The 12,007-nt window shown below is 37.8% G+C and overlaps 1 protein-coding gene across 6 annotated transcripts in view; it reads left to right on the top strand.

The window, feature by feature from the left end:
* Positions 1-12,007, top strand: part of TFDP2 (transcription factor Dp-2) — a 126,566-nt gene that overhangs the window by 93,486 nt on the left and 21,073 nt on the right. For all 6 annotated transcript variants that reach the window (XM_065875745.1, XM_065875744.1, XM_065875743.1 and 3 more), the window contains one exon: positions 10,438-10,600. In XM_065875745.1, coding sequence (XP_065731817.1) covers positions 10,438-10,600 — 163 coding nt within the window. The remainder of the gene's footprint in view (positions 1-10,437; positions 10,601-12,007) is intronic.

The following is a 12,007-nucleotide window of genomic DNA, read 5'->3' as shown; positions in this document are numbered from 1 at the left end:
GAAACAAGCATTCCTGAACTGTTCTTGTCAAGAAAAGGCACATCTTTTCTGAATGTGGTGACAGTAGTAGTAAGCCAGATGTGACAATGGAAATAGTTCAGAGAATGAAGAACAATAAAGTTTGTTTTGCTCAGAAGCATGATCCCTTGTATACTGAGTTTGGCTCTTTTCGAAATAATGATGAAATGCTAAAACCACAACATCTTATTTTATAGATATTCAGGCTCATGAAGCCATCAACACTTAAGCACAAAAGACAACAAAACATAAATAAGTTCAAAAGCAAATAAACCACTGAGAAAATAAATAAGAACTTATTGTGCATCTGTTGCCGCTATCCATCTGCAGAACTTTTTCACCATCCCATACTGCCCCTCCTTACTGATGAAGCAATAACTCCCCACTTTCTCCTCTTCCAGTCTGCGGTAACCATAGTTTTACTTTCTGTCTCTATAAATTTGACTATTTTAGGTACCTCATATAAGAGGAATCATACAATATTTACCCTTTTGTGTCTGGCTTATTTCACTTATCATGTCTTCAAGGTTCATTCATGTTGTATCAGGATTTCATTTTTTTAAAAGCTGAAGCATCTGTTATGTGCATTTACCACATTCTGTTTATCCATTCATCTATTGATAGATATTTGGGTTGTTTTCACCTTTTGGCTATTGTGAATATTGCTGGTATGAATGTGGGTATACAAACATCTGTTTGAGACCCTACTTTAAATTTCTTTGGGTATATACCCTAAAGTGGAATTGCTGGATCATATGGTAATTATATGCTCAGTTTTTTGTGGAACTACCATAGTATTTTCTACAATGGCTGCACCGTTTTACGTTCCCACCAGCAGTGCATGAAGGCTCCAATTTTTCCACATCCTCCCAACACTTGACTGTTTTTTGTTGTTGTTGTTGTTTTTAATAATAGCCATCCTAACGTGTGTGAGTGGTGTCTCATTGTGGTTTTGATTTGCATTTCCCTAATGATTAGCGATGTTGATCATCTTTTTATGTACTTACTGGCCGTTTGTATATCTTCTTGGAAGAAACATCTTTTCAAGTCCTTTGTCCATTTTTGAGTTGAGTTGTTTTTGTTGTTGTTGAGTTCTTTATATAGCTTTTTACCTTTTAATGCTCTTTTACTAGAGGTGTTGTTCACTTAACTTTTAAAGAAGTGGTTTATAGAATTGGTTGCAGGACCAAATCTCCTATCTGTGTACTGCAGGTATTAGCTCTTCTAAATGCTGTTGAATTTTAATGTAGACATTGATTGGGTTTTGGCATGCTGCTCCACCAGCCTTCCAAAGATCAGGCTTAATTTCTTTTTTTAAAAAAGTTAATTAACTAATTTATTTATTTTTGGCTGCATTGGGTCTTCGTTGCTGCGTGTGGGCTTTCTCTAGTTGCGGCGAGTGGGGGCTACTCTTCGTTGCAGTGCGCAGGCTTCTCATTGAGGTGGCTTCTCTTGTTGCGGAGCACGGGCTCTAGGCGCGCGGGCTTCAGTAGTTGTGGCTCGCGGGCTCTAGAGCGCAGGCTCAGTAGTTGTGGCGCACGGGCTTAGTTGCTCTATGGCATGTGGGATCTTCCTGGACCAGTTTCATATGTGATGTATGATTTAATCCTCACAGTAATACGGGTATTTACGTCTGTATTTTTCAGATCAAGGAAAACTGTGGGATCAGAGTTAAATGAAGTAAACTGCTGAAAATATATAGTTAATAAATAGTTTACCAGTGTTGATACTTAGCCACAGCTTTCTTCAAGTCTATCAATTCATACACTGAACTAACAGTATAAAACTCATACTGTAGTCTTATATCTGTGTTTCGAGAATATGTTCATAAGCATTTAATAGTTGTTAAAAATCTAGTTATTCCTATCTAGTTTCTTCCTTTAAATATTATCCAGGTATGACTGCAGAGGGCAAATTAGTCAAGTGATCCCCCCAAAACACTGTATGATTGTCTTATTACTCTCTTTTTAAAAAAGACCTAGAATTATATGAAAAACAACAACCCTGCTTCATCCCTGGCTTTTAAAAAGTATGTAAACACTGAGTTAAGGTTTTATTTACTTTAAGCCATTGTCCAATTCTTAACATAAATGTAAAATCCCACACACAACATATTTCTTTCAAAATAACTCCTGTCTCTAGCAATTCTTAAGTATTTTGTTACCTAACTTGCACTAATTACGTAAATTTAGGTGTGACTAGCCATTTATGTCTAAATACACTAAACTCTAAGGACAGATCAGCATAGAGTGGGTTGTGTGGGGAAATGTAGGTAGCAGACAGGAATTGATGGATTCTTTTGAGAAATGAAATTACTTAGTCCAATGACTGGTACACACTTAAATTCAGGGAGTGTATGCTCTTTACTACCATTAGCACCAGGTTATTAGGGTTATGTAGAAGGGTCACCAGGATGGCCATGTGGAGGAGGGATTGAAAGCCCTTGCCTCTACGCAGCACAAAGGAAAACAGTTATATGGCTCTAGTTATATTCTTTTTTTTCCTTTAAAAAAAAAAAAACTTATTGAAATACAGTTGATTTACAGTATTAGTTTCAGGTGTACAGCAGAGTGATTCAATTATATATTGTTTGTGTCTGTATATATATATATTTTTTTTCAGATTCTTTTCCCTTATAGGTTATTATAAGATATTGAATATAGTTCCCTGTGCTATACAGTAGCTTCTTGTTGGTTATCTATTTTATATATAGTAGTGTGTATATTTTAACCTCAAACTCCTAGTTTATCCTCCTTCCCTCACCCTTTCCCCTTCAGGAACCATAAGTTTGTTTTCTATGTCTGTGAGTATATTTCTGTTTTGTAAAAATAAGTTCATTTGTGTCATTTTTTAAAATATTCCGCATATAAGCAATATCATATGATATTTGTCTTTCTCTTTCTGACTTCACTTAGTATGATAATCTCTTGGTCCATCCATGTTGCTGTAAATGGCATTATTTCATTCTTTTTTATGTCTAGTTATATTCCGAGAGAGATTATGAGGGCCTGAACTAGGGCAGTGGGAACAGAGAGAAGAGGTTGAATTTAAGAGCTCTTTAGGACAAGACTTAGATTAGATTTGACAGAATTAGATTGATTAGATAGAAAGGGAGATTAGGATGAATCTGTTGTTTCTGGCTTGGGTGATTGGGTGGATGGTGCCGTCACTCACCTAGATGAGAACTGGGGTAGGATCAGGAGTTATGGATTGGACATGTTGAGTTCTCCTTTGTATTAATACGGTATTGTGATGTATAAGGACCCCTTCCTGAGAAGGCTGGGCTGAGTGGAGGAAACTGAGCCTAAGGACTAAATCTATGTAAATAACCGAGGATATGCTAGAACCATTATTTTTCTCTTCTTTTTTAAAAAACTTTTTATTTTGGAAAATTTTAAATATAGAAGTAGGTGATTCATATTATGAGCCTCCTATGTACCCATCTCTGAACTTAAGCAATAATGGTGTATCTTGTTTTGTATATACCCCTTCTATGTTATTTTATTTGTTTATTTTTTATTTTTGGCTGTGTCAGGTCTTAGTTGCGGCACACAGGAACTTTTGTTGCCGTGTGCGGGCTCTTCGTAGCAGTGCGTGGGTTTCTCTCTAGTTGTGGTGTGCAGGCTCCAGAGCACGTGGGCTCTGTAGTTGTGGCACGCAGGCTCTCTAGTTGTGGTGTACGGGCTTAGTTGCCCCACAGCATGTGGGATCTTAGTTCCCTGACCAGGGATTGAGCCCGCGTCGCCTGCATTGGAAGATGGATTCTTAACCACTGGACCACCAGGGAAGTCCCTACCCCTTCTATATTATTTTAAAACAAATCCAGGACATCCTATCATCTTCATCATATCTCAGTATTTATTTCTAAAAAGACTCATTTTTAAACATATCATTATTATGCCTAAGAAAATTAGCAGTAATTCCTTAATATCAAATATCTAGTAAGCATTCAGATTTCGAGTTGTTTCCAATGTCATGTTTTGTTTGTTTGCTTTTCTTAAAATTTTGTCAAATAAAATACAGATACAGAAAATCACCAAAAAGCAAATGTATAACTAATGAGTTACTTTAAGGCAAACACTCTTGTAACCATCACCAGATGAGGAAGTAGAACCCCGGAAGCCCCTCCATATGCCCCCATCCCCTCTCTCCCCTATAAATAACCATTACCCTGATTTTTATAGTTATCACTTTCTTGCATGTTTCATTAGTTTTATCACCTAAATGTGCATCCTTTGGAACATTTTAGTCTTGCTCACTAAAAACAAACATTGATTGTCTTATATATAGAATTTTCCTCTGTCCCATTATTTTCCTATACTTTAGTTGTGGAAGGAACTAGGCCTTTTGACCTCTCGAATTTCCCACAGTCTAGATTTCGCCGGTTGCATACTCACGTGCATCTCAGTATATTTCTGTTCCCTGCATTTCTGTAGTTTGGCAGTAAGATTCAGAGGCTTTATTAGACTGACGTTTGATCCTTTGGCTAGAATATAGATAGTAGTGTGTTCTTCCGTTAAAAGGCACATCACATTTGATTCTCTCTCTTTTTATGATGTGAACACCACTGATGCTTAATGCTTGTATCTGTTAATTCATGGTGTGTGGCTATTAGTGTTATTCTGTCACTTCTACTTCATTTACTACTGGCACTGCTTTTATATAAAGACTCTTTTCCTCTTCTACTGTTTGTTTACCTGAAGGGACAGTTTATATAGGAAAGCAGAATAAAGCTTGATCCCTTCCCTTTACTGACCAGTTTTCAAGATGATGAGTTTGTTTCTGTCTTCCTCCAAAGGTGAACAAGTCTTCCCTTTAAAAAATATCATTATAGGGACTTCCCTGGTGGTCCAGTGGTTAAGACTCTGTGCTCCCAATGCAGGGGGCACAGGTTCGATCCCTGATCGGGGAACTAAGATCCCACATGCCACACAATGTGGCCTAAAAATATCATTATAGGGCTTCCCTGGTGGCGCAGTGGTTGAGAGTCCGCCTGCCGATGCAGGGGACACGGGTTCGTGCCCTGGTCCAGGAAGATCCCACATGCTGCGGAGCGGCTGGGCCCGTGAGCCATGGCCACTGAGCCTGCGTGTCCGGAGCCTGTGCTCCGCAACGGGAGAGGCCACAACAGTGAGAGGCCCGTGTACCGCAAAAAAAAAAAAAATCATTATAAACTCATGAATGTAAACGTATTTGATGGGTTTCATACAATGCAGTTGTCACTATTGAAACTTAAATTGTCCCATCTTAGGTCTGTGGGAGCCTCTTCCATAATACTTGACTCATAAGACCTTTTGATATGACCCTAGATGTCTTTGATAGCTTGTTTGTTATCTGGTGTGGCAAGATGTTCCAGGTTCATCTTGTCCATTTCTTGCCCTGTACATGGAACCAGCCATTTCTCTAAGAAACTCTGGTTTCCTTTAGGGTGAATTATATGTCAAGCTCCAGTTAGGGGCCAAGGATGCTCTCTGCTACTAGGTTGGTCATATTTTCTAGTCCTTTTAAATGGAGAGAGCTAAGATACACACCCACAAAGATACAGTACTTCATGAGTTCATATTGATATTTCCAATTCAAATCTTATTAAACCTCCGTCACATCCCAATCCTCTTTTTTCCATTCCGAGAATCTTGATCTTTAAGGATGTTGGGGATGAGATGTTAGAATTAATGTATATGGTAATTACTCGTTGACTTTATCCCATAGTACATGCTCAATAGTCCCAAATAATAATACTAATATGACCATTAACATGATTATTGAAAACATTAAAAAAACTTTTTTACATATGCTCTCTCCATTCTCTTCCCATTTTTCTAATAGTCATACATAATAGTCCCACAGTATTTGAGCATTTGCCTATTTAAATACTATACTCTCTGCCTCTTAGCCCTCATTTTGTCTCACATCTACAGGTAACGATACATAAACACAGGGCCTTTATGTCAGTGTTTCTTTAGTCATTCTGATTGTCTAAGCCAGATGCTGGATACAAAAATCCTTGCCTCCTACTTTCTTTCAAATTCTTAAATATATTAATTTTCTTCTAATGTAACAATTTGAAAAATTGTTGAAAAATAGGATACTCTCTTTTTCTAGATACCTAAAAAGTTCTTCTTCTTTGCAATACAGCAGTTTTACTAGAATGTTTTGGTATTTGTCATTCCAGGCTGGTAGTCTCTTTCCTTTTATTTCATGAACATTTTCTTGACTTACTTAGCATTTAGTATTTATTCTGTTCCCTTGCCTGGATTTTCTTCTTCAGATACTCTTATTGTCTGTATATTCTTTGCCTACCTCCAATATTTCTCATTTTCTCTGGAATATCACGGGTGGGAGCCACACGGGCTAGATTGTTGCAACCTCTTCAGTCTTTGTTGGCAGCCTCTTGCACTCAGCTGGTACTGAGAGGTCAAAACTCCTTCTCATTTCAACTGCTGCTCTCAGATTGGCCTGTTGTGCTTTCTAGCAAATTCTTGTTGCCTATTTTGGGCTTATTCTGTTCTGAGTTCCATTAAATGCAGCCTCATCGAATATCTCTTTTTCTGCCCACGCAGACACTACTGTGTAGGCCTTTTGGCTATTGGTAGTTTGTATTCTGGCATTTGTTGAAGGTACTTTGTCATCTAGTTTTGTTGTAAATGTTGTCAAGGGGTTTAGGTTTTGCTGCCTAGTCATTCCGTCTGTTTTTATGTGGGGATTTGGAGAGTTTGAGAACTATGCTGCTATTGCTGTGTTCCCAGACTCCCCCGTAACTGGGGTGTGTGTGTTTACAGTCTGTATGAATCAGAATTTAAATAAATTGATGTCTTTTATAATCTGTAGATTCCCCCTCTGTATGTCTCTCACTCTTTCGCTCCTCTTTTCCCTTACAAATTATTAGTTGAAGAAACTACATTATATATCCTGAAGAGAAATCCTAAAGATTTTGCGTATCGCATCTCTCTTCTATAGTTTAACGTGTTCTTCTGTCCTCGGTATTTCCTTCAAACTGGTAGGTGGAGCTGGAGTCTTGAACAGATTCAGCTTCCGTCATAGGTTGTACATGGAAAAAACAAACAAAAAACTGGATGGGCCAACTCAAGGAAAGCAAACAATACAGAAACAGAAGCACTCCATTTGCAAAGTTGACATTGAAGAATAGGCAAATCCATAGAAACAGAAAATAGAATAGTGGTTGCCAGGTACTGGGGGCAGGAAGGCTGAGGAACGACTGCTCAGGGGTACAGAGTTTCCTTTTAGGATGAAGAAATTAGGTTGTTGTGATGTTTGCACAACTTTTGAAAACCACTGAATTGTATACTTTAAAAAGATGAAGTTCATGGTACATAAATTGTATTTCAATAAAGCTGTCATCTTGTAAAAGGAAGTTAGATTTGAAAAGGAAGAGGGTTACCTAATTCTCTGAGACTGGTAGGAAGGAGAGTTGGCATGGGTACACGTGCTGATAAGTTTGTAAGTGACCTCTCCCACTAGCTGTAGACTAATATATTCAACTGTCTATTGAATACACCCATTTGGATGTTCTGTAGGCATGTCAAACTCAACATCATTGCTGCCCGATAGAATGTAATACAAGCCACATGTAAGTTTTAATTTTCCAGCAGCCAATTTAAAAAGTAGATGGAAGTATGTGAAATTGATTTTATATCTTTTATTTAATCTAGTATGTCTAAAATAATATATTTCAGCATGTAGTTATAAAAATTATACATGAGCTCTTTTACCTTCATTTCTCATGAAGGTCTTTGAAGTGCAGTGTGTATTTCACACTGACAGCATACCCAATTCAGACTTGGCACGTTCCAGGTGTTCAGTAGACACATGTGGGTTACGCCTAGAGTACTGGACAGTGCAAATGAGAAGGTTTAAAATGGAATTCATGAATTCATTCCTGTCTCCTTGATCTCAGTAAATGACCCCTCCTTTTAAGGATCATTGTCCTATTTCTTCTTCCTTACAATCCACATCGATCAATCATTTAGTTCCACTGATTTTTTTTTTTTGGCTGCGTTGGGTCTTCGTTGCTGCGCGCGGGCTTTCTCTAGTTGCGGCGAGTGGGGGACTACTCTTTGTTGCGGTGCATGGGCTTCTCATTGCGGTGGCTTCTCTTGTTGTGGAGCACGGGTTCTAGGCATGCGGGCTTTAGTAGTTGTGCCTCCCGGGCTCAGTACTTGCAGAGTGCGGGCTCTAGGGCGTGCGGGCTTCAGTAGTTTGGCGTGCAGGCTCAGTAGTTGTGGCTTACAGGCTTAGTTGCTCCGCAGCATGTGGGGTCTTCCCGGACCAGGGATCGAACCTGTGTCTCCTGCATTGGCAGGCAGATTCTTAACCACTGCGCCACCAGGGAAGTCCTCCACTGATTTTTATCTTTAACATTTTTGCAAATCCATCTCTTCTTATCCGATCCTACCAGTTTCCTGAAATTCAGCACTGCTTGCCTGGGCTATTACAGTAGCCTCTCAACAGGTCTTCCTGTTTCTGTTTCTGCCCTTCTTAAGTTACTCTGCTGCCAGAATCTCTGCCTCACTGATAATTTCACCAGGCCACTCCCCTACTCAATACCATTTAGTGGCATCCCAGTATTTCAATAGTAGTCTGTGACCACAGTGAGTACTACACAGATGATTGGGAATGTGGGAAAAAGAAAGTAGACATCTGTCCTTATTCTTTTGAAAAGTACATTTAGCATCTATTTCTTAATGGACATAACACAGTAGAACATGTAAATAACTTATAAACGAATATAATTATACTGATGGAATATGATAAAGTCTAGGTTCCTTTGCATAGCAAACTCCCCATTTCCCCTTTCCCTCCAGCCTCTGGCAGGCACCATTCTACTCTGCGCTTCTGTGAGTTTGACTATTTCAGATCCCTCATGTGAGTGGAATCATGCAATATTTGTCCTTCTGTGACTGGCTCATTTCACTTAGCATGATGTCCTCCAGGTTCATCCATGTTGTCACATATGGCAGGGTTTTATTCTTTTTCAAGACTGAATAATATTCCTGTGTGTGTGTGTGTATACATACACACACACCCACATTTTCTTTATCCATTCATCCATCTATGAGTTTTCCATATCTTGACTATTGTGAATAAAGCTGCAATGAACATGACCGATATATCTCTTTGAGATCCTGATTTCAATTCTTTTGGGTATATACCCAGAAATGGGATTGCTGGATTATATGGTAGTTCCATTTTTAATTTTTTGAGGAACCTCCATATTTTTTTTCCATAGCAGCTGCACCATTTTTACATTCCCACCAACAATGTGCAAGGGTTCTATTGTAATTTCTCTACACTCTCACCAACACTTGTTATCTTTTTTTTTTAATAATAGTCATCCCGACAGGTGTGAGATCATATGTCATTGTGGTTTTGATTTGTGTTTCTCTTACGATTAGTGATGTTGAACACCTTTTCATGTACCTGTTCGCCATTTGTATGTTTTCTTTGGAGAAATGTCTGTTCATGTCCTTTGCCTATTTTTTAATTGTGTTATTTGTTTTGCTATTGAGTTGTAGATGTTTCTTAGATATTTTAGATATTAACTACTTACCACATAAAGGGTTTGCAAATATTTTCTCCCATTCCATGGATTTCCTTTTCATATTGTTGATTGTTTTCACTGATTCTTACTCCAGGAAGACTTCCTCCAGTTAGACTAGATATCCCTCTTCCCAGTTCCCATAGAACATTGTGAATAACTCGGACTTGGCACTTACATTATTATATTAGAATTATCTGTCATTATATGTCTGTTTTGTCTCTCTTCCGGCCTCAAGACTCATTGAGGGAAAGGATTTTGCCTCGGTTATCATTTTTGTACTTCTGGTCCCTAATACAGTTCCTATTATATAATTGGTACTCAGATTTAGTAGAACTAAACTGCTCCCCTGAAATTTTAATGATTAAGTTATCAAAGGTTAGACCTAGGCATTAACCTAAGATAACCGAAGATGTAGATTCGTTATTAATACCAATGACCTCTGATTGAAAATTGAGTAGATAACTGAACCTGAGAATAGTGGTATTTTTAATTTTAGGTGGGAAAAAAAAAGCTGTAGCATATATAGAATACAAAATGATAAGTATTGAGAATATAAACTCTGCAAGTGCAGAGTTTTTGTCTGTTGTTTTCACGGATCTTCTCCCAATGTGTAAAACAGTACCTGGCACATAATAATAAGTAACTGGTCAGTAAATATTTATTGAATAAATGAGTGGGCATAGAAAAGCACTCTAGCTTTACACTTTATTAGGCTTTTAAGGCAAAAATTAAGTTTAAAACATTTCCTTATCTCTAATTCAATGAAAAATTTATCAAATTCCTGTCTTCTCACATTATTTTATGTTTTGTAAAGGAAATCTCTAAAGTATAATGGAGTATAATTTTTTTTTCTCTTTTAGCAAACGAAGCAAAAAAGGAGATAAAAATGGAAAAGGCTTGAGACATTTTTCAATGAAAGTGTGTGAGAAAGTTCAGCGGAAAGGTACAACATCATATAATGAAGTAGCTGATGAGCTGGTGTCCGAGTTCACCAATTCAAATAACCATTTGGCAGCTGATTCGGTAGGTAGATCATGCACTTGACATTGACTGTGATGAGTGATGCAGCAGTGTACCTCTCTGGGTTGTCTGTGTCAATTCGAGGATTCAGACAAGCTAGGGAATCCCCAACTCCTCCTTTACTTGAGGGTTTCATAATTGTCTGTTGGGGAATTTTGTTGTTTTGATTTTTTGTTGTTTTGTCTTAGAAAGAATTCTTTTACTATTTATTTAAACATAAAGATGGACAAATATTTTTTAAATGTCTTTGGGGGTTATTGAAGAAACATACTTTGTAAAAATATGCTTTTTATATTTGAATGACTTCAGATACATTTCTGAACCTTTTAGTGTTTCTTCCATGTCTAAGTCAATAAGAAAATTTTATCTCATTTTTAATTGAAAAAATACTACATGAACATGTTTATAAAAATTCACTTGTACCGAAGAGTATGTAATAAAAAATATCTCTCCTCTACGACAGACCCTAATCTGCCTCCCCAAAGGCGCTCTTCACTATTACCAGATTCCTGAGTATCACTCCAGACATTCTATATGCATATATATATAATAAAATTTATTTCTTTTATTATTGTAAACACAAATGTGATTATGCTTTTGTATGCTTCATTTTATTTTATTCATTTATTTTTATTTATTTATTTTTGGTTGCATTGGGTCTTCGTTGCTGTGCGTGGGCTTTCTCTAGTTGTGAGCGGGAGCTACTCCTCCTTGCAGTGTGCGGGCTTCTCATTGTGGTGGCTTCTCTTGTTGTGGAGCATGGGCTCTAGGCGCGTGGGCTTCAGTAGTTGTGGCACACGGGCTCAGTAGTTGTGGCGCACAGGCTTAGTTGCTCCATGGCATGTGGGATCTTCCCAGACCAGGGCTCGAACCTGTGTCCCCTGCATTGGCAGGCGGATTCTTAAGCACTGCGCCGCCAAGAAAGCCTGCATGCTTCATTTTTAATTTTATTTTCTTAGCAATATTTATCTTAGAGCCTCTTTTTTAGCACGTATAAATCATTCTCACTTTTTAAAAATGGAGATAAAATTACATGCAGGGAGGGAAATACACATGTCTTAAGTGTACAGTTAAATTATTTTTTCCTTATCGTGGAATAATTTACATACAATAAGATGTATTCATTTCAAGTGTAAAATTCAGTGAGTTTTGACAGTTGTATGCACCTGTGTCATCACCACCATAATCAAGACACAAAACAGTTACATCGCTCCCAAAAGGTTCTTCCTGCCTTTGTCATCCGTCCCTCCCTCTCCCTCTATCTCCAGGCAACTGCTGATATGCTTTTTATCATTATAAATCAGTTTGCATTTTATTTAAATGTAGTCATACTATAGATATTCCACAACAGTATTAAGTAATAGTAGTAACTGTCGTCATATTGTCTTTAATTCTTGACGTTAGTAGAAA

This window comes from Phocoena phocoena, chromosome 4, assembly GCF_963924675.1.
Source record: "Phocoena phocoena chromosome 4, mPhoPho1.1, whole genome shotgun sequence".
In the NCBI taxonomy this organism is placed as follows: Eukaryota; Metazoa; Chordata; class Mammalia; order Artiodactyla; family Phocoenidae; genus Phocoena; species Phocoena phocoena.
The sequence above is the reverse complement of the archived record's forward strand: the minus strand, read 5'-3'. Positions and strand labels throughout refer to the sequence as shown.